The sequence below is a fragment of the Daldinia vernicosa genome, assembly GCF_022497035.1.
Source record: "Daldinia vernicosa strain CBS 139.73 unplaced genomic scaffold F5Y00scaffold_5, whole genome shotgun sequence".
Classification (NCBI taxonomy): domain Eukaryota; kingdom Fungi; phylum Ascomycota; class Sordariomycetes; order Xylariales; family Hypoxylaceae; genus Daldinia; species Daldinia vernicosa.
In genome coordinates, this window is record NW_025953921.1 from 13,471 (window position 1) to 34,977 (window position 21,507).

General features: G+C 46.5%; 9 protein-coding genes across 9 annotated transcripts; 5 read left to right on the forward strand and 4 right to left on the reverse strand.

Moving 5' to 3' along the window:
- Positions 1-791, forward strand: F5Y00DRAFT_257974 (uncharacterized protein; the record flags this gene model as incomplete). The annotated part of the gene is made up of 3 exons (XM_048010625.1): positions 1-452; positions 527-646; positions 707-791. 3 exons carry the CDS (start codon positions 1-3, stop codon positions 789-791), a joined length of 657 nt encoding a protein of 218 aa, XP_047868644.1.
- A 563-nt stretch (positions 792-1,354) lies between these two features.
- On the reverse strand, positions 1,355-2,631 carry F5Y00DRAFT_225971 (enoyl-CoA hydratase/carnithine racemase). Its single transcript, XM_048006253.1, has one exon. It carries the CDS (start codon positions 2,371-2,373, stop codon positions 1,483-1,485), a length of 891 nt encoding a protein of 296 aa, XP_047868645.1. The 5' UTR covers positions 2,374-2,631; the 3' UTR covers positions 1,355-1,482.
- Positions 2,632-2,852: 221 nt separating this feature from the next.
- On the reverse strand, positions 2,853-5,879 carry F5Y00DRAFT_225972 (uncharacterized protein). The gene is made up of 4 exons (XM_048006254.1): positions 5,663-5,879; positions 5,483-5,566; positions 3,334-5,423; positions 2,853-3,269 (listed from the first exon to the last, which is right to left on the reverse strand). The coding sequence occupies exons 1-4, from the start codon at positions 5,685-5,687 to the stop codon at positions 3,177-3,179; spliced, it is 2,292 nt and encodes a 763-aa protein (XP_047868646.1). The 5' UTR covers positions 5,688-5,879; the 3' UTR covers positions 2,853-3,176.
- Positions 5,880-6,095: 216 nt separating this feature from the next.
- On the forward strand, positions 6,096-7,597 carry F5Y00DRAFT_225975 (uncharacterized protein). The gene is made up of 2 exons (XM_048006255.1): positions 6,096-6,197; positions 6,262-7,597. Coding segments are annotated over exons 1-2 (663 nt in total). The 5' UTR covers positions 6,096-6,195; the 3' UTR covers positions 6,923-7,597.
- A 315-nt stretch (positions 7,598-7,912) lies between these two features.
- F5Y00DRAFT_257978 (P-loop containing nucleoside triphosphate hydrolase protein) lies at positions 7,913-9,604 on the forward strand (the record flags this gene model as incomplete). The annotated part of the gene is made up of 2 exons (XM_048010626.1): positions 7,913-9,433; positions 9,497-9,604. 2 exons carry the CDS (start codon positions 7,913-7,915, stop codon positions 9,602-9,604), a joined length of 1,629 nt encoding a protein of 542 aa, XP_047868648.1.
- Positions 9,605-13,376: 3,772 nt separating this feature from the next.
- F5Y00DRAFT_153546 (lipase) lies at positions 13,377-14,840 on the reverse strand. The gene has a single exon (XM_048004570.1). The coding sequence runs from the start codon at positions 14,741-14,743 to the stop codon at positions 13,754-13,756; it is 990 nt and encodes a 329-aa protein (XP_047868649.1). The 5' UTR covers positions 14,744-14,840; the 3' UTR covers positions 13,377-13,753.
- A 938-nt stretch (positions 14,841-15,778) lies between these two features.
- Positions 15,779-16,874, forward strand: F5Y00DRAFT_153567 (uncharacterized protein). The gene has a single exon (XM_048004572.1). The coding sequence runs from the start codon at positions 15,884-15,886 to the stop codon at positions 16,514-16,516; it is 633 nt and encodes a 210-aa protein (XP_047868650.1). The 5' UTR covers positions 15,779-15,883; the 3' UTR covers positions 16,517-16,874.
- On the forward strand, positions 16,744-18,656 carry F5Y00DRAFT_153564 (FAD/NAD(P)-binding domain-containing protein). The gene is made up of 2 exons (XM_048004571.1): positions 16,744-17,461; positions 17,514-18,656. Exons 1-2 carry the CDS (start codon positions 16,971-16,973, stop codon positions 18,415-18,417), a joined length of 1,395 nt encoding a protein of 464 aa, XP_047868651.1. The 5' UTR covers positions 16,744-16,970; the 3' UTR covers positions 18,418-18,656.
- A 1,060-nt stretch (positions 18,657-19,716) lies between these two features.
- F5Y00DRAFT_257982 (uncharacterized protein) lies at positions 19,717-21,368 on the reverse strand (the record flags this gene model as incomplete). Its single annotated transcript, XM_048010627.1, has 7 exons — positions 19,717-20,110; positions 20,205-20,306; positions 20,357-20,748; positions 20,813-20,892; positions 20,963-20,999; positions 21,092-21,111; positions 21,173-21,368. 7 exons carry the CDS (start codon positions 21,366-21,368, stop codon positions 19,717-19,719), a joined length of 1,221 nt encoding a protein of 406 aa, XP_047868652.1.
- Positions 21,369-21,507: the final 139 nt, after the last annotated feature.

Consider the following 21,507-nt stretch of genomic DNA (forward strand, 5'->3'; position numbering starts at 1 on the left):
ATGTCAATAGTAATGGAAACATTAGTAGCAAAGGTCGATCGACTAGACAAAGATGGTCTAGATATTGAATTTACCGTAAATCATCAGTACAACGCGTACGGTATTTCGGGCAGGAAACTCTTGTCTAAGTTTAAAGGGGCTATGCAAGAAGCACTGTCACGGAAATACCAAATGCAAACGGATATGACTCGCGTCCTGACTCATATCTTCGATGGGTATCTTCGCAACACAGAGCGAGAGATGACATTGATTGTATTGACTGATGGGAACTGGGCAGGAACATCTGACGAAACAAGTGTCGAAAGGTCAATTGCGGAGTTTCTCAGAAAACCAGCCCTTGCATTGAAGCTTGAGAAACGATGGTTTACCATCCAATTCGTCGCTCTAGGGCCTGGGATTCCTGATATATTGGCACGTTTGGATGATAACATTGGGAAGGAGTACTCAATTCCGTGAGTGAAGACATATTAACTATACCTACCTCCCATTGGATCAGTTCAATAGATACTAACAAGACCGCTTCTAGCGACATTGTTGATACTGAACATGTATCGGGATCTGTAAATAAGATGATCCTAGGAAGCTTTGTAGACCGATACGACGCAGTAGAAGCTTCACCGGGACCATCTACACCGCGAAATGGCCGGTCATATTCAACCCGGGATGTAGGTATTATCTAGCCAACACATGATATCGTCTTCTCCAGCCAGCGCCATCACGAGACGGGACTCTACGAGGCCTTCGAGGGTGTTCTCGGGTTTCAGGAATATCGCCATCAGATGATATGGTAGAAACTACCGGAACTTATACCGAGTATTACTTATACAATACCGAGATCCACTAAGTGGCGACCGTCAAATTTGATACCCAAGGGGCAATGACAAAAAGAAAGCCGGAAATGCCCCCAGGTCCTAGTTAAGGTTAGAGAAAGATAGCTAGACATGTTGGTATATTACAGCAAAGGCATAATAGAAATAAGATCTCTTACTAGATATTGTAACTATAATTGGGTATAAGTGGGAAAGGGGTCAGAAAAAGGTGGCGTACCTACTGTCTTAATCTTAAAACATAGCTATTATCTTAGAACATAGCTAGGGGTACTGATGATGATGATAAATTCGCCTATGTCTGTTAGGCATGTTAGGATTAGGTATCCTATGTATCAAATGGTTTATATATACCCTTTTAGACTTGAAAATATGATGCAAAACTTAACCGTAAAAGCCTTATGTTTTAAAAGGAAGGGGAAAAGAAAATACTAGTTATCAGATGAATACCTTGGTATTCATCAGTGAAATGATATCATGATAACTCTAGGAAATTTCTTCAAATTTCTCTTTATCCAAGGAGAACCTTAGGAAAACCTTATAAGATCATCATTTGTAATTGATAATTGCTCTTGGCTCCGAAGTGAAACTACATAAAACATCCCGAGATCCTAGGTACCTAGCTAATTCTTAAAAAATAACTCAACAATTACACTCACAACTTACTATTCTTCCAAACCGGCTTCCGCCTCTCGACGAAGCTCTTCACGCCCTCAACCGCATTATCCCCCTTTTCTATACGTCCAAACCAGCCCTTGAGCAAAACATCCGTCGCCTGCTCCGGCCCTACCCCCTCCCAACCTAACTTCAACCCCTCGCGCGACACGATAACCGCATCGGGACTATTCCCCGCGATACGCTGCGCCCATTCCAGCGCCTTCGCCAGCACAGCTCTACCATCGCCCTCCACGACTTCGTTCACCAGCCCCCACGCCAGCATCTCCTTTGCGCCGTACTTCTTCCCGCCAAGCGCCATCTCCGAGGCCCGCTGCTTGCCCACGCTACGCGCGAGCCGGGGCAATGCTCCCGCCAGCGCGATGACCCCGATAGTAACCTCGGGCAGGCTGAAACTCGCCGACGCAGCCGCGACGACCAAGTCGCAATTAATCGCCATCTCCATGCCGCCGCCGAAGCAGATGCCGTTAACAGCGCCGATGATAGGTTTTAGCCCGCCGCGGTTACTCATGCCGCCAAAACCGCCGGGCGGGAAGCGCTTGTTCTGTCGACCGTGCTCCTCTGCCGCCGAAACCGCCTGTTCCCCGGAGGAAGAAGAATTGAGAGAATCCCATTCCTTCAGGTCTGCGCCCGCGCAGAAGGCCCTGCCGGAGCCGGTAATAACGGCGCAGCGTAGCGAAGGCTCCGCATCGTACCAGTCCCACAGGCGCTCGAGGGCGAAGTGCTGCGGGCGCGGGATCGCGTTGAGCTGTTGTGGGCGGTTGAGTGCTACGAGCAGGACGTGTGGGCTCGGGAAGGATATTAGGGTATCTGGGACATTGGGGGGTGGCGTTGTGAGTGAAGATGGGGGTTGTTGAGATTGGGGAGCCATGGTGGATGTTTAAAAAGGAGGTTCGAAGTGGATTTATTTAGATTGAATATCTGTAGACGTAAGACGGGATGATGCAGGAACTAATAATAGATGTAAAGTGATAAGTTAAAAGGACCTAACGAAATGAAATAAGCCAAACAGATGCTAAACGAAGTATAGTATAAACGAGATGCAAATAAGATTATATTCAGTTCTCTCGGTTAGATTAGTACCTAGGAGGTAAGTTTGATGTCTGATTAATCGATTCTCACCTTGAGATTAATGTTTACTTTGACCGAATAAATGGGGGGTTTTGTTACTGTACTTATATAAAGAATTGCCTCGGTATTCCGTTAGACCCACAGTACTCCGCAAATCGCAAACCGGACCCGGACCACGGTTGTTACCCCTGACGGTCAAGCTCCGCATCTTACTTGCATACATATATCCAGGTATTCAAATTTATAGTACAAGTTGTCACTAAATAATCAACTAAAGTAGGTAGCACTAGTATACTTCGACGAGTAGCTCTCCTATATTCTGTATTATTATAATAGCTCTTCATATCCATAGAGCTATTATTTCTTATAGCTATCGGGTAGAATGAGCCTCCCGACTAAAAACTATGGTTCATTCCCATCGATCCGGATATCCGAAAGGCATTCATTCCCTTCATTGTATTCCCTCCCCACACGCAGACTATCTCAAACTGCGGATTGGATATCCTCAATTACAAGACGAACTTCTAAACTTTTAAATTGTACAGTGGTTATTGAGGTATGGTGTTATTGCAAAGCATCGAGGAATCAAAGTACCTTCTCACCCTATGCAGAAAGGCCACGCTTTTCGCTCTCGGTAAAGAAAATAACCATCCTCCAAAGTTTCTTAACAAGAGCTTCGGCTTCATCATCCAAGGCCTGAAAGTATAGTTAGCATATCGGCGTGTTGATTAAAGAAATTGTGATATGATAATTTACGTACCTCTGCCAATTCCTCTACCAGCTCCGCAGGCTTGGCGTGCTTCCGAAGATGCTCTTCCACAACCTCGATAAGAAGTTGCTCCTGGACACCAAGATATTCGACTAGCTTCTTCTCGACGAAAGGTCTGAGCTTCTCGCGGATAACGCTCTCGTCTAAGAAATCCCACTTGACATCCCACTCCCAGAGTCCTTCCTTTTCGTTTGGAATTTCTTGTGCCAACGCACGCACAGCTTGGTCGCGTTCTTCGTCGGACATGGCCGCAGCAGCAGCGGGCTCAAATTGAATTGGTATGAGCTGGCGCCTGGAAGTCGCATCTTCGTCCTCGTCCTCGAGAAGACCCTCAACCTCGGCAATGGTCTTCCTTTGTGGCGCCGCACGTTGTGCCTGCGCCTTCTGCGCAGCTGCGCCGAGGGATAATTTGAATGGTTGAGGCGCGGCGACTCCGACCCTACTGGCTTGTCTCTGTTCCATCTCCTGAGCCTGCCTCTCGAGGAACGAATCAGCCATACCCCGGGCTTGCTCGCGCTCTGCCTCTTCCTTGACGCGCTCTTGTTCTTCTGCTTGTCGGTCCGCATCGTCGGCCGCTATTTCTCTAGCTCTAAACGCAGTGCGATTCCTGATCCAAGCGCTCCGGTCCTTGTAATAATCTTCGGACTTTCGTGATGCCTCCGCATCGTCATCAAAATGTTTGAGTCTCTGGAGCACTTTATCTCTGTTCTTCGCAAAGTCTTTTGCATCCGAGCCGTCGCGCTCCTTCTCTCGCTCCAGGGCAGCCGTACGAGACTTCTCCCGGTTCAACCATCGGCGCTCGGCGTCTAGATAGAGCTTCTCAGTCTCCGCGTTTTGCTTGGCGATTCGGCGACGCTCCAATTCCTCATCGCTGGCCGAATCGTCGTCGTCATCCCTATTATATGATAGACCACCATTCGTCGTGCCACCGTTAATAAAATTAATCGACCTATTGTAATCCTTGCCCATATCAGATTTCTGCCCCTTCGGACCAGATGGCGCATTCGGCACACCGCGCGGTCCTAGCGGAATGGTATTCGAACTAGAAGGAGGCGGGGATGCTAATCGAGAGGGTCGAGATGCACCATTCCTTTGGCGTTCCATTGCCTCGAGTTCTTCCTCCCTCTTCAGGCGTTCCATATCCCGCCTAATACTTCGTTCTCTGAAAGCGGCGATTTCGGCAGCAACGGTCTCGCGCATCTCAGCTGGGATGTCGGCTAGTTCGTCCTCCTGTGCCAAGGGGATATTAACCACCTCAACATTCTCGCCGTTCTGAGCCGAGCTATCACCCATGGCGACATCCCCATCCGCGTCTGCTCCAGATCGCGAGGTAGGATAAAAGAGATTTTTTATGGTCTGCTTTAACGCACCTCTGGCAGCCTCCCGTCTCGCCTCCGCACCGGAGTCGTCAGGCCTACTTTCCCTATACGCCTCCAAATATTTTACCGAGTTCTCATCTAGTTTAATCTGAAGGGTTGTCTTTTCGAAATTCGCGTAGGAATCGTCGTCGTTCGCGGGCTCGTCTGATGGTACTTGCTTTTTCACGGGTACCTTGATATCTTTTAGGATCTCGGAGGCGAGCCAAAGGGACTCGATATCTTCGAACTGGGCAAAGCCAAAGGTCATTTCTTTCCCACCAGCATCGACAGCTCTGTCCCAACGGCGCACCTTGCCCACGGTGCTAAGAATCTTCTCCACACCCTCGTTGCTACTAATTCCATCCGTGATGCCACTCACAAAGACTGTTCGCACGATTTCGTCTTTGGTAGGTGGGACTAATGCTTGCATATTCTCGCGTATGGCTTGTCGCGTTTGGTCTAAGCCACGTTCCATCCCTATACCGGCTCTAGGTCCAGCAGAGCTGGGGGTCTCGCTGTCTTTGCGACCTGGCATCCCAGGAGTTGGGGGTTTCGTAGAGGTACCGAGACGAATGACGGGGGCGTTGAAGTTTATATTGGGCATATTCGGAGGAGCTTGGAAGTTGGATGGCAGACCGCTAGGTCGATTAGCTTGATTGATGTTGTGCTGCTGAACGCCAGGTGGTGGCGCCATTCCTGGGGCAGACATGCCTGGAGGAGGTCCTGGGGTAGATATCAGTATACGATAAATAATGAAATGCTCGATTGCGACAGCAACCTACCTAGACCAGGAGCAGACGGAACACCTGGAGCACCGCTAGCTCCAGGATATGAACCGTACGTCGGAGGCGGGCCGAAGCCAGGCACTTGAGGTGAGTAATATTGTCAGCATTGTTCTTATCCATATTTTTGTCCATAGAATGACAGGACATCTCAAGTAAACATATCAAGAAGCTATTTACCTCCACCATAGGGATTATACGCCATAATAGAAATACTGAATGCTACTGGATTTCGGGAGACGTAATAGAGGGGAGGTAGGGAATTAATCGAAAACCGAATCGATCGGTGACAGGAGGTATGCGAATCGCAAGGCCTCGAATAAGAGAAAAGACCGAAAGGACGAAAATGTTTAACAAGGGCGAAAGTAGTTCGCGCGAGGATTGAACGTTGACAAGGTTCCAGTTTATTAAAGGTAGAAGTTTGAAGCACAGCCACACGTGGGGCTTATAATAGGTACTTAGATACTAACTTAACCATTACCTAATAACAGGTAGGTAGGTATGGCAGATTACGGCAAATCATCGGTACTAGAGTCACGGATTTTTCTTCCCCGGCCAAGAAAAAAAGAAGACGGAGTGTGGACCCATCAGAAAATCGTTATCGACCGCAATTAACGGAAGCTTTGCTTTCTTTAATTGCGACCACCGGAGGAAGTCCTTGGATCTTAAGTCTCAATCCCGAGACTTAGCCAACTTTCCGCAAAACTCTTAAGATGTAAGGATAAATAAATATCAAGCGCCAATTATGTCACACTTTCCCTAATCTTTATATTTTATAGGGCTGAGTTCTGTCGGGTAGCGCAAGTCGCCGTTCGATCAACGTCATTCCTCCGAAGTTCAACGTCGAGATGGCAACCATGCTCCTTCTCGACCATATCTACTCCCTTAATACCGAGGATAAGGCATATTTCAACCTCACCGATTCTCCGGTCAGACGATACTGGCAACAACCCTCCTAAAGACCCTACTCTTTCTCCTAGATCGCCTTTAGCCCGGGCGCGGTACCCGAACTATACTTCTTCTATTTGGGGCGATCCTTTTCGAGAAGAAAATAAAGGCGATGATGAAATCAAAAAGCCAAATATCTCGGCGTACGAGGATCCCTTCACTCCCGAGATCGATTTCGAAACTGGCGAACTTAACAAGAACAAATTCCTTGAGGAACGACCAGTCCCTACCCGTCCCCCATTGCGCCTTGTCCCGCGAACTGGCCGTACAGTCCATGTGACAAAAAATTCCGATGTAGCACGGTCATTTGCGCTTCTGTCCATGCAAGTATCGTCAAATAGGGTCCGTCACGACTTGAACTCTCAGAGGTTCCACGAGCGACCCGGTCTGAAGCGAAAGAGGCTCAAGAGTGAGAGATGGCAGAAGAGATTTCAAAAGGGATTCAAGGCATGTGTGAAGAGAGTCAGAGAGTTAACAAAGCAGGGCTGGTAAAATCCAGATCTTTCGTGTATAATTGACCAGGTTGGCCTGAATCGCATCGTTCATGTCGCCAATTGTATAGACCTAGATACGTTGTACATTATGCAACTATGCTCTCGAAGCTCCGAACCGATGGCTGCATTGAATGAAGACGCAGCAGTAGCGAAGCTGCGATAGTGAAAATGGGCAGGGCTATACTTGTTTTATACGACAAGAAAAGTGCATCCCTAGCCTTCGACGTATTTATCGCAACCCTAGAGGCATTAACTACCTACCTATATTTAATATCGGCGTCTTACCCAAGCAAGAAGCGCTCCTATCGGCGTTCAGGCGACGCGCTTGGACTATAAGATATCGATATTTACCTAATACCTAACACGGTTACAAGCTAATGGTGAATTCATAAATATCTCATCAGCCCAATAAACACTAATTAATAAGTCAAACGGTTGAGGAAAATGTTAACGGCGTGCGTACCTAGCGTGACGACAAATCAAGAGAGACGTATCAAGACCAATGATACTAATCTATGAGGTGCACTAGAAACTAGAATTGTTCGATGTAATATGTCTCTAGCTGGCTCCAGACGGGCCGCAAAAATGTTGATAGGATTTACTACCTACCTTAGGTACCTACCTGGGTAGGTATGTAAGACAGTCAAGCTGAGCAGGGAGGAATGTATACCAGGACAGAGATTTAAATAGTAGATAATTCTACACGAGAGGAGAGTAGCGTAGACGCATCAATATATTTCAGAACCCAGCAATACCGAGGGAGCTTCAGAAAAGTAAAATGTAGAAGTTACAGGAAGAGTAACAAGCGGTGAGAGACAGCAGATGTCTTAAGATAAAGGAGCTGAGTCTCCGTTGCTGAAAGGGATTGTTCCATCCAAAGATTTAACACAGACACAGAAAGGATTGTGGGCAGAAATAGAAAAGTCGCGAGGGTAATTTTTGAACGACCGACAATAGGCACGAGAAGGATCTAATTCAAGAACCCAAAATGTATACACTCATAGAAGCCATAATCGCCGGTCTCCTATGGATGGCTAGAGGTAATTTACAACTCAGTAACGCACAAATTAATGCCAAAGTTGCAAAACTTGAAAGACAAATCAAAAGAATACGATTAAGGCTTGATAAATACGACAAGAAGGCCCAAGGAGAAGACCAACATATCAAAGATATGAAAACGAACAAACACGGAATCGCGGCGCTACAGCGAACGTTCGAAGAAACAGAACACCAAGACAATAGCAACCCTGCAAATACAATTCAGATAACACATGAATTAGAAGCGAGGACCATAGAGCTAAAATCAAAGGAAAAAGAATTAATTGTCGCAAGGCAAGAGCTAGAGCAATTTATCGTAGAGATAGAGAGGCTACGGAAGCAGGAAAGTTTGTGTCAAGAAGCTCTACAGCAAGCACAGAAAGATTTCGATTTAAAAATACAGGATGTTAAGGATACGTTGAACAGCGATATCGAATATTTAACCAATAAGCTGAGCATAGAAGAGTATAGGAAGCATCTGCTTTTTCAAAAAGTTCAAAAGCTTCGGGGAACCGTCCGTGTAATATGTCGCATCCGACCAGATACTTCCGGCCAGCTATTGGAATACACAACAGAGACAGGACGTTTCCACGACCACGCGACTAAGTTAATAGTCCAGGAAGAAAAGCTACGGTATAAGTTTGAGCGGATATTTCTCCCCGAGGACACAAACGGTGATATTTTCAATGGAATCAAACACTTCGTGCAATCCGTCCTTAATGGGAAAAAGGCTTGTATATTTTGCTATGGCCAATCAGGCACCGGTAAGACATACACTATGAGTAATCTAGAGAACGTCGAGAATCGAGAAGAACGTGCCGACTACGAGAATGATGGTATTATCCCAAGGGTGAGCTCGATGATCTTCAATGAGAAGAAAAGGCTCCGCGAGCTTGGCAAGGAGCTCGTAGTTAGTGCGTGCTGCTTTGAGATCTACGGTGAGAATCTGTGGTTAATACGAGCAGATGGAAGTAAGGAGAGACCACGAGCAGCGAGAAGCATCGTGGGCTCGGGATTTCAGAATCTCGACTCAGCTAAGGACTTTAGCGCTTTAGTTGACGCCGGTATGAAGAACAGACATTTCGGGGCGACTGCTTTGAACAACGGCTCGTCTCGATCCCATTTTATTATTAGCCTCAAAATGGTCACCAAAATAGAAGATGGCCATGGCAAAACACTTGAAGGTATCCTCAGCCTAGTAGATCTTGCAGGCGTCGAGAGGACCAAACAAGCGCAAACCACAGGGAAAGCTTTCAAGGAAGGCAACGATATTAACCTATCACTAATGGCATTAAGAAACACATTAGAAGCTCTTGCCGATAATAGAAACACAACGTTCAGAGATAACATACTCACGATGGTTCTACAGCCCTTTCTGGGCGAGAACAGCATGACACTCATGTTCATCATGATCAGCCCTTTGAAGGCTAACTGGCAATTGACCAAGGAAACACTTGAGCTTGCGAAAATCGTAAGTCGAGAAGAATTATATCTTACCCTGTTTATTCTATGTTTAGATGCTGACTACCTGCAGGTCACAAAGAAACGAGATAGAAGTAGTGGACGTGTAGGAACAGAGGTAAAAAGGGGGCCACAGAGAGTACCAGCAAGTACCGCTCAACTGCGAAGGGGCAAGAAATAAGCAAGAATCATCAGCTGTTTTGGGGAGGCGCGAGGAGAGCTGGACAATGACCAAGTGAAACCCCTCGGGCGTCTAATACCAAGACCTGTTTGCAGGATACACCTCGATAGGCACATTCACTTGGCGAATACTTACGAATCTCAGGCGTGTATCATTCCAGGTCAAGGGTAGAAAGGGACGGCAAGAGAAAAGCCTCAAAAGAGCCGATCCTCACCGGTGCCCTCAAGGCCGTACTTCTGCATACACCGACTCAGACGCCCCGTTGCCATTGCGTCACGATGAATCGCCTTCCTCCTCTCACGGGACGTGAATGCCGGGGTCACGACAATCTCCGCTCGTCACCAGGAACAGGTTTTACTTCTCAATAACGGGAACTTGACAAAGCCTCAGATTATGCCATATGGTCACGGATGGAATTTATGGGTTACGATTGGGTTGGGGCGCGTCTACTCGTGCTTCTTCATATATTAATGAGGCGGCAAATCGCGTCTTGACTTTACCTACCGGTCCCTGATAATCATCGAACGTGCTTGGATGAACACTTCGACTGGACTGATACGCGGGCCCCCATTTAGGTCGCGTATTTCACTCAATAGAGGATATTGGAGGCGTGTTAAGTCCGTGAGAATCATACCAAACGCAAATTTTCCGCCCCTGCTATGGGCCGCTCCATAGCGGCCGCGCCGTGCTCCCCTTGTTCAAGCCCAACGGCCTCCAATGCGTCCTGTCCTCCACCATCAGCCACTCAACCCCTCTCTCAAGGAATAGATAGATGAAATGACCAGATCTAGGGTGACAAGGGATTAGGTACTGAAACTTAACAAACGATCAACTATCTATTCAATTCACGGAGCTTACTTGCTGACAGATCTTCCGAGGCTATGTGGTCGCTAGAATAATCGTAAGGCTCTCGCTTGGCCTCCAAGGGAGATCCCTATCCGAATGTACTTACTGCTCACAAAAAGCAACATGGCGAGTCCGTAACAAGGGGGCTTAAACACGTTGACTAAGCCAGGTCGCCAGTACATTGATTCGAATCAATGATTCTACGCGCAGATGCATGGTGCTTGGGTGGCTGCTAGGTGCATTACAGGATGGTCAGCGGGCTCCACCGGCTACAGATAGATCGGCCAAAGCGTATCACGACAGTGACGGCCCCCCCTGGAAGACACTGCCTATCGACTGTCACACTGCTCCTTGCCGGGTCGTAAAGCTTGATATCTACATGGAGTAATATATGTCCCTTTGATTGCATGAGGCATATGCGGATCTCCTTGCTTGAGTGGCTTTGGCTTCCGGATAACACGAGATTCCCATGTTTTCCGCGTTCACTTGAATACACGGCCTGTTTGAGCTTCCTCGATGTAGTATTCACATCGCAATCTTTATTTAGGTAGGTAGGCAGCCAAAACATAGCACATATCCATGGCCCCGTGGTAAGCACTGGTGAACGGTATTCAGACTATCATATTAAGGACATCTTCTGTTTAACTAAGCCTAGGTAATATTATTTTATGTAGAGAACGTGGTGTAAATGTCGATTTCATCATTAGCTTAACAATACGCAACTGAAATTGAAGTTACCCAATATTCAGATGCAAAACATGACTGTTTACAGTCGGAGTTAAGAGTGACGTGTCATTCTGGATGTAAAGGAGTTGTGAAGTAGGTTGGACATCGGCACTAAGTATTTCATTAGACCCTGTGGACCACTTGAAACGAAGACTGGCGATGGTTAGGCTTAGTTGTGACTTTGAACTGTTATCTTGTAAATGTTTATAGTTTGACACGGTTGAATAAAATCGGTATATGTTAACTGAAACTGCCCGCTTTATGAATGTACGAATAAAGGTTTGCAGGAGAATAGAGAGGTGATTAAAGGTATACACTGGATAGATAAATGTAGATATTAACTTATGTGTTTACTAAATGGGTACTTTGATTAAGAAAAAGGCAATGACAATCTTAAATACTCCGCCATTAACTCGGAGTGCTATATCATAAGTTGTTGTTATTTTATTAACCTTGTTAAGAAAGGCAAGTCAGTCTATTACGAAAAATATATATATAAAGTAATATATAACTGTGTCTTGTGGGTGTTTTGTATATTCAATAATATTGTTATCCTTGGGTTAACCCCTTTTCTTGTGGTGTGTTTTGAGGTCTTAGGTGGACTACTTCGGTTGGAAAGGAGAACACGTAGCCACGCTTCGTAAGTTGGGAATGTCAAAAACAGTATCTAATCTTAAAAATAATAGGTGCCCTGTCCATGTAAAGGTATAGATGAGCTTCAATTAGGAGTAGGATTGGTTGGATCACACTACGCTATACGTCATCGTAATGCCGGCGGTTCCGCCGAGTTCAACTACATTTTAGAACAACATTCTACTATTTACGAATAAGTAGCATCCCTAGAAACTTGTAGTTTGCTGCTGCCTTGAATAGGAATTGTCCCTTTACGGAATCGAGTCAATATCCTATCTATGGGGGGTTTTCCCCCCTCAAGTCTTCCTTGGGTCCTAGGCTCAGTTGTGTATTGAACGCAAGTGCTGGGGAACGGCATCTTTCGTATCGCGTCGGGTTCTTCTGGATAATGATCAGGTCGTGGATGGGGGTAGTACGGTTCGGGTATAGGAATCAACTCGTGGCGGACGCAGTAAATGAATGGACCTGAAGGGACCTGAAGGGAACCTGGTGATGAGTCGGGTTGTTCTACATACTAAAAAAGCATGGTTAACACGGTTGGGGGTGTTAACATACCTGTTCAAAACGCTGTTAAACCTGCCTTCCTCACAGCCCGTTCGTATTTCGATACAAATCTGAATAGCATATGGAAATATTAGAGATATGGGGCCAAGTAAAACATAGCAAACGGCGACATTTCAGTGGGCTAGTATGGAATATTTCTGACGTAAAATTGTAGTAGCATCTGGACTATGTATTGGAGTTGACTGATTGTTTTTACCTCTCCTTTCCAAGTCGTATGGGACGGGGGTTCCTACATAGGTACTGATTCGCTTATTCCTTACTCCTTCAACCAGGCCTATAGACCAAATATTATAGGTATGGCAACACCACGACGCACAGATCCGTGAAAGGGGAGTGGAGACAGAATATATTGTCGCTTAAGAGAACTACATAGTACGGCACTCTGTGCGCTATGTTTCTGATAAAGCACGGCTATGCCTTAGAGATAATATGGGGAACCTCACGTCATTATCAAATGTCAGAGCGTATGGTATAGCAAATTGTCTTCGGAGGTCGGAAACGGTGCTCGGTCAAAACACCAATATCTGGTTATGGTGGAACATCGAACGTGACATAGGAGATCTCGATGTAGGCTCCGTTCCCTCGGAGTCAGAGTTTAACGCGTGTCCGTTGAAGTACTTACCTAAACGTATCGAGTGCTAAATGGAGACTTTTTTTTTTTTTTTTTTTTTTTTGGGCAGGGCTGAACATTTGTTGGCTGATTATCGAAAAGATGATGGTCTGAGCTCCTAACAACTCATACTACTTTAGCTTTTTCTCTCTTCTTTGCAGCTTTTCGCGTGGCGACAGGGATAATGAAACGACACCATCGCGAAAAGTGAGGCGGGAGAAATGAACCCAAGATGTTTAAAAGTTCAGTTGGTCTTCAAAACGACGGGAATGCTGATACCTAATTCGTTTTCGCCTCGACTTACCTGGCCCGAATGAAACCAATTTGGTGCTTTAATTGACATTTCTGAGAGAGCTGTGCCGTTGATTCCGTAGGTACCGACACCGAATAAGATAACGTTATGGGTTAATTTTACCAATTTACGAATCTAACTATGGCGGACTGATTATTAATACACCTTTAAGCAGTTGGTAAGGCTGTTCACCAACCAAAAAGATCTATCCATCCGGTAGCTAAAGCATAGCAAATGTTGTACATTCTCCCGGTGGGAAAACTTGTAACCAATACAGAACCCGAACCTAAAATTCCTCTTGTGAACGCACAATCTGGATATATACGTGGGTAGATAGGAGGCATTGACGCCCCCTATACTTGGAATAGTCCAGACAACCTCCCACAGACCACCGAATCGTTTGACCGTGGAGCCACATAATGTGATTACGTAGCGGCTATGGATTTAATGACACTGGCAAATCCAATAGCCAAGCCCTTTAGGCTGCTTGAAAAAAAGTTCTACGAATCCAGGCCAATCTGGTCTGTCTTGCCATTATAGCAAAGGGCGCGGTAGGAACTATTCTTTCATATCCATGGGGGCCACCAGGCCACACATGAAGCTCTGCTTGAACCCCACCTTCCCATAGTTTGGAGGCGAATGCCACAATCTCATCCCGAAACGGTTCAGCCGAAGCGCAGTCGAGGTATGTCGGTGGTAACCCTGAGAGATCATCCCCTCGAGCGGGTGCTTCGTATTCAGTAACAGAGTTGCTCCCAGCGCGCTCACCGAGGAGGCAACGCCAGGCAAACCTGTTTAGAGTCGAGTTATAAAATGGACCGGTGGAGAATTGTTGAGAAGAGACCTTTTCGTTCCTATCGTCGAGCATGGGGCATTCGAGAACAAGGCCACACAGCTTCGGGCCGCCTTTATCACGTGCCATCAATGCTGTGGCCGCCGCCAAACCGCCCCCAGCAGACGTGCCGTAGAGCAGCAGTCGGTCAGGGTCGATACCTAGTTCTGAGAGGTGCTTACCGGCCCAGATTAATGCTGCGTAACAGTCTTCTGCAGGCTGCGTACCGGTATTCTCTGGCGCACGTCCGTACTCCACACTTATAGCAATGGCATTGAACTCCCTTGCCCATACGACACTAGTATCCAATCCCGCGAAGCGATCTGCTGCAACTAAGGCACCACCGTGGATGTAGAAAATGCATGGATGCTGATCACCCGTCGCGGCGGCTGGCCGTACAACCGAGACCGTTAAATCCCTTCGAGGCCCAGGGATTGTGACGTCGTCGACTTTAACACTCTCATCGGTAAGGAGAGCGTTCGTGAGAGGCCGAGTCCTCGCCGCCGCATCCTTCCTAAGCTTCTCAACCTCATACCTCTCAGGCGTGCCGCCTAGAGCCTTGAATATCGCGTCTATCTCAGCGTCATAAGGTGGTCTTGGCAAGCGGTCAGCTGGCCCCGCCAAAACCTTGCGCATTCTGAGTGAGGCCGTAATTTGTGTAGATAGTCCAACAAGTCCGGAGTGGCGTAGTGGAGAGGGCTTCCGCGTCGAGTTGAGATGATTCCCTTGAGAGTTTGGGTACTACGCGCCCAAGAAGTTACCGGTCGAGGAGACGGTTTGACATTTATATCGGAGCATTACAGGTACAGGGGCTAGTCGATGGCGACAAGCTAACCTAGCGTGTCTATTGCAAGGGATGGGGAACTAGCTGGAGACACCTTAACCAATCGCGTGAAGCATAGCCAGGAAAATTTCCGGTAGTCGGTGAGGATCGAAGAGAAGGCGTCTTTGGAGATCGATTCCACAAAACACGGTTCCTTGGAGAACCGACCAAGCGGATAGCGAAATAAAAATAATTGGCATATCTCGAACCAGCTTAACATACGGTTAAGTTCAAATATAGCTTCCTATCGTGACTACTAGTCAGAATTAAGATCAGAATAAATGAGTGCTTCGGTTATCGGTTAAGTAAAGCTACTACTTTTGTCATTTTTTGACGATTTAATTTAATTCGGTAGTTCGAAACTGTGGTTGTCAGTAAGATTTAATGTAAGTGCTAATGCATTCTTTTTTTATCACTTGCTTAACGGCCATCTCCTATCTGTTCTCCAAAACGACTTGTCATCTGCATAGGTAGTGACAGGTCAGAATTTACGTGTCGGCGATAAAGATGGCGATAGAGTGCGGCAGATGGTAGAATTACCTTACCTAACATATGTATAAAAAGGGAAACAATTCTTGTCTATAAAAAGTCCCGTGACGAGACTTATATGCATGCTGCATGCAAGCTGCAATCATCCATGGTTCAATACTCTTATATAGAAGCTATAAGCTAAGTATATTGCAGAGTAGAAGCTGCAAGAATAAACCCAGAGCCATGGGATGGAATTCAAGGAAGATGCATACCTAAGCGGAGTGCATTTAAACGTATATTTGCGTTTACGAGGTATAAGAAAACTCTCTTATAAGTATTGGGGAGGGGGGTGAAGAATAACGAATGATTTTTTCAGACTTGTCATATTTCTAATAAAAAGTAAAACAGATCTCATCCTATCTGCTCACCGATCTTAGCACATTCCCCAAACTATCCCCAGACGCCACTACCACACCATTACGATGGCGAGCCGTGGAGTTCCGAAGACGACCGAGGTAGTTCAAGGCGCGGTTGTGAATATTGTTCTAAAAGCCGATCAGCGCACGGGCCGCCAAGTAAGCGGAACTGTTCGCGATGTTTTAACACGAGGTGACCATCATCGCGGTATCAAAGTTCGACTTACTGATGGTCGTATCGGACGGGTCCAGAGTATGAGCACTACTTCATCTACTTCATCAACATCAACATCAACATCAACATCAACATCAAATGCTATCCCCGATGATGTAGCATTAGGAAGTACGTCAACCGTAGATGGACCAGTGGATTCGGTGGAGGGGACTACTTCACAGCCACGTGCGCGTCGCCCGCGTTATCGGGACGCGAGGCTAGAAGAGCCGCTTGACCTTCCACCCGAGCAGGCTGACTTAGGTGCGTATATTGTGCCTTCAAGACGCAAGGGCAAGAACAAAAATGGTTCCAAGCAGACTGACCGCCCAGACGGGTCGGCCCGGGGTGATCAGTCCTTAAGAAGTAACGTGGTGGCAAATTCTACTACGGATGTAACATCAACCACGGTGACATGTCCAGTATGTGGCGCATTTGAAGGAGACGAGACGGCTGTGGCTTACCACGTATCGGAACACTTTGAATGAATGAGTCCGCTGGCAGGCTTCTGGACAAATTTTGGTGTTGATCAACTCGACGGCCATACGAAGCCAAATGCCGACCAAAGAAGGGATTGGAACACTCTATATGAACCGTGGCGGGGCGATCCTACATTAAAAGGTAGGCTGCGTACCATGGTAGAGTTCGCTCTCATGGCCCCTAGCCCGGTCTGCTCTTCCGCAACCGGTGTTATACTCGACTACCAGCTTCTAGCATAGCCATAGGCATCTAGCCAGCAATGGCAGAAGTGGTCATTGATGCAATATGCTCAAATGGGTCGTTTCTGGCAATGGTGACCTCAAGGTCATCTCCACTGAAGAGGGATATGCCATCAGGGTGTCCAACCTACCATCAAGGTTCTCCCATCTGGGCCCTTATAGCCGCCAGTTAGTCTATGGATATTCTGCTACCACGTTCTCATAACACCTGGGGTACCTAAATATGACTGCTGGCGAGATGAGCGATATCCGGGTCCACGACGTCGTAATTATCGGCGCTGGACCCTGTGGCCTTGCTGTTGCAGCGCGATTGTCCGAACGCATGCCGGCAGCGAACTTCTCAGACGATGAACATCAAAGGTACCATTGGATTAAGAAACACCGAAATCAGGCCAGCATCAAAAACTACAAGACGGGATTCGAGACGCGCCGAAAATCGCCTACCGCTTCATCAGGTATTGCTAGCCTAGACCTTTTAGTGCTCGATGCTACAGACAACTGTTGGATGGCACGATGGGATACCCTATTCAAGACCTTCGATATCTCTCACCTCCGAAGTCCAATGTTTTTCCATGTCGACCCAGCTGAACGAGATGGCCTACTGGCATTTACATATAGAAATGATAGAGGGAATGAACTCACAGAGCTTCGGGGCTGCGTCGGCAAGGAATTAAGTAAACACCAAAGAAAGAAGAGGGAGAGGGCTGGGAAAATGTAAGCTTTTCTATTCAGGTTCCCAATTTGAACATGCGCTTAAATATGGAAGACCACGGACAGAACCCACTGTTGACGAGCGTGATCGAAACGATTATTTCGTTCCTTCGACGCCCCTTTTCGCTTCCCATTGCGGATGTCTTATGGACCGCTATGGATTACGCGGCAATATCGTCAGCCATGAAAAAGTAGACGACATTCGCTATGACTACCTTGAAGATGTCTCCGAAGTCGACAAGGTCTTTACCGTCCGAACAGATAGGGGTACTCACTACGCAAAGACCGTGGTGTTGGCCGTGGGCGGTAACCCACCCCAGATCCCCGGCAATATCTCAGAGGGGGCGGAGGGAGCAACTCACGCCATGCATATTAAGGAATTCCCGTCTTCTCACGTTAAAGCGAAACTGAATACCAGATCCCCTGTTAACATCGTGATTGTCGGAGGAGGTTTAACCTCGGCTCAGTTGTCCGACCTAGCTATTCGTCGCGGGGTAAACAAGGTGTGGCTGTTGATGCGTGGGCCCCTTAAAGTGAAATATTTCGATATAGGGCTCGAATGGGTGGGCAAGTTCCGAAACTTCGAGCAAGCCGCCTTCTGGACATCCGATTCTGCTGAAGAGCGATGGGAGAAGATAATGACTGCTCGTAACGGGGGTAGTATTACTCCGGCATACAAGAAAGTTCTCGAGCGGCATATATCTACTGGTCGATTGTCCCTACTGCAGAACACCACGATTAAGGATAAGAGTTGGGACCCGTGCTCCAAGACTTGGACGGTGTCGCTATCGGATGAGAGTCAAGAACTCCCTCGGATCGACCATATCTACTTCGCAACTGGCGTTCAGGGTAACTTCGAATGCCTTCCTTTCTTGAAGTCCATGTGCACCGATTATCCCATTGAAAACTGTGGGGGCATGCCTTGTATTACAGAGAATATGGCGGTAAGCATGTTCTAGATTTGCTTACATATTATTTATCCCCGAAAGTCTCGTTGTCGGTTCTGGTAGTTGTTATTGATGCTCCCTGGTCTGGCGTTATTCGTGTCCTCTTTTCTACCCCAGTCATATAACACAGCTAACTCAGCTTACTGCAGTGGAGAGACGACGTCCCCATGTTCCTAGCTGGCAGGCTTGCTGCGTTGCAGCTGGGACCCGGCGCCCCAAACCTAATCGGTGCTAGGATTGGAGCCGAGAGGATTGCTTGGTCAATCCAAGATGTCTTAGGTGCTAGGGACTCTGGGAACAATATCGACTCTGGCAAGCGCGAGTTTGATTACCTTACTGGAAGGGGTAGTCGTTATGATGCCTTATGTGAGGAAGTGTAGATGCTAGATTATATACACTAGGATTCATCTTTATAAGGAAGGATGCTAGATTTATTCTGCTATTTGAAATATAGTTCGGGATTAAGATGTCTAGGTACAAGAAAAAGATATTATACGATAATTTTACATGGCGAAATACCAAAATCCCAGAATATATGGCGCCCATTCCGACACGATCGATCCCCTTTTCCTACGATGAAGCCGTACACTTTATCTACCCGAATTACGTTATAATATATATTTCCTATTAGTGGTGTTATAGTTAAAGCAACTAGTTGATCTAGTGAGTACGATAACGGGGTTGACTTCGCCTCTTGCTTGTAAAGTATCGAGTATTGAATGTAACGCGAAGCGCCATGGGGATTCCTCCCACCCACCGGTATGATAATGGCTTTATTGTTGATAAAATGGAAGAAGTCGGAGTTGCCACAAATTTGATAGCTTTGTATTTCAGCAATTGTAAAACCTCTGATCCCTTAGATTCACTCAAAAGAAAACTCTTGGTCTATGGTTAAGCTTTATTTAGAGACTATGATTGTAAATAAAGTAAGGGGCATAGGAAGTGTTGCTGTTTGCATAATATTCTATTCTACCGTAGCCGGTTGTTGTGCTAGGTATTCCGCCACCAATAAATTAGATGCGAATCGAAATCGAGAGATGGTTCTTCTTCAAGAATCTGATCGATTTTTAAGGTAAAATGACAGTACGCTATGAAAAGGACCGTTGCGTCAAGTTAATCTAAAGGAAGTACAGTAGTTGTCAAAAGCCTACACTGAGGGTATACGCAAAATATCTCTGCCCGGGGATCGACTATAAGCCAAGGAAAGTTATCAAACAAATTGGCGCTCCAATATTCCCCCCGAGGATCGCTCTGCCAAAGTTTCATTTTCTTCATCGAGGAAGGATCCTAATGTCTCGTAAGCCACAGTGTTCATGCTTGACAAGTCCCGTGGGTATTTTCAGTCTCCTTGGACTTCATGGTTTTCAACTGGAGGTGATAATTGAGATCCACTGAGGTAAGATCGTCAAAGGTTGAGACGGTGGTTTCCCCGCGCGCTGAGCTTCGTGCCCCGGATCGATATATGTTATGGATGAACTTACGCATCCCTGAGAAACTTGTATCACTCGGTACGGATGGAATTTGCGGTGCTACGGTTTCATTGGGCGTAAGATTCGAAGAACTCTCGTTTGAACTCTGGTGAGGGCTGCGCCTTTCCCGAATCCAGGAACGTACGGATTTACTAAGGTTCGTGAAACGGCCTACGAATAGAACAAAGATGACTGGCAACGAAAGGCAAATGAGACCAACATTGATCTCAACGATACTATCATATCTCAAATTAGTATCGATACGCCATAGCTAGCGCTAAAGTCTTGTGACAAGCAGGGATAATTATGAATCATGGCTATTTTTCTTACCTGGTAGCGTACACGGGGACGATAGTCCAAGTGAAATCTGATCGATCAAATAGTTTCTTGTCTTGTCGTATAATCAGATTGGCCAAAGCAGCACCAGTAGCACTACACATAATCTTAGGCGGAATTTATATCTCGATAAAGGGGTCGCTTACAGTAAACCGGTGAGGAAGATTATGCTGACGCCTAACTTTCTCCTCGGGGAAAGACCAAGCTTCGGCATCTGATGGAGAGGGATGAGCAAGACGTAGAAGTCTGTGATGACAGTGAAATAAGCGGCGGCGGTGATTAGATTAACCGATATTCGAGTGCATCGATCAATGAGAGACGGGGCTATCCAATCGCCGTGCTCACTTGGCCAGGGGGCGCATGCCACAAGGTCGACGACAACGAAAATGACGCAAAAGGTAATCACCACAGCCATACCAATCCATACCATAAATCTCACATATGTCACGGGGTTGAATAGTCGAAGGTAAAACACTAGGAAACCGACCTTAATCGTAGTATTGGTAATGCGAATGAGAACGGAGTCGGCCAGCGAACCCTTCAAATATATTGGTATGAGTATTTTCGACTGAATACCTGTAATCTAGGGTAAAGAGACTCACTTTTTGGTATTCAATATAATGCGAGATTGGCACATCCCAGAAATGGATTCCTAATATACCACCACCGGGCTTCCAGAGAACTGTAGATTGTTGGCTTAGCACCTGATATCATCACGCGGTTCGTTGTGAGCTAGGGGTTGGAAAACGTACGTGTAAGGATCAGTGCAGAGTAAGACAAGGTAAGAATCTAAACCATTTGTTGTATTAGTATTATCACTTGATACTTTAGGCAGTCTTGAGTCTAGTATAAGCTATTAGGTGCAAATAGGGAACCCTAACCGTCGCAGCAATACAGATCCCTGAATAAATAGATAAGTTAGATCGAGACAGTTGCCATGAGTGAAGGGCATCGTAGCTTACAATCATCGGCCCCGAATGAGCGAGTTATCCTTAGACGGGAGTAGATACGCAAAGACCCAACCAGAAAGACAATAGGGGAGAGTACGGCAATTAGAATGTATAGCTGGTGGGACCTTGATTCGGGATTGGTGAAGTTAGACTCTCGCCCTGGAGGCGGGTCTACGGATGGTGTGCGATCCAGATATCCAGGATCCATACTAATTGATATAATCGATACAGCTAGTAGGTACTGAGTAAAGATAACTTTAAGCTAGAATACAGACTGATGAAGTATTATGAAATAATTATCGACGGGATTTATATGTAGAAGTTCTTTGACACTGATAGTTAAAAGG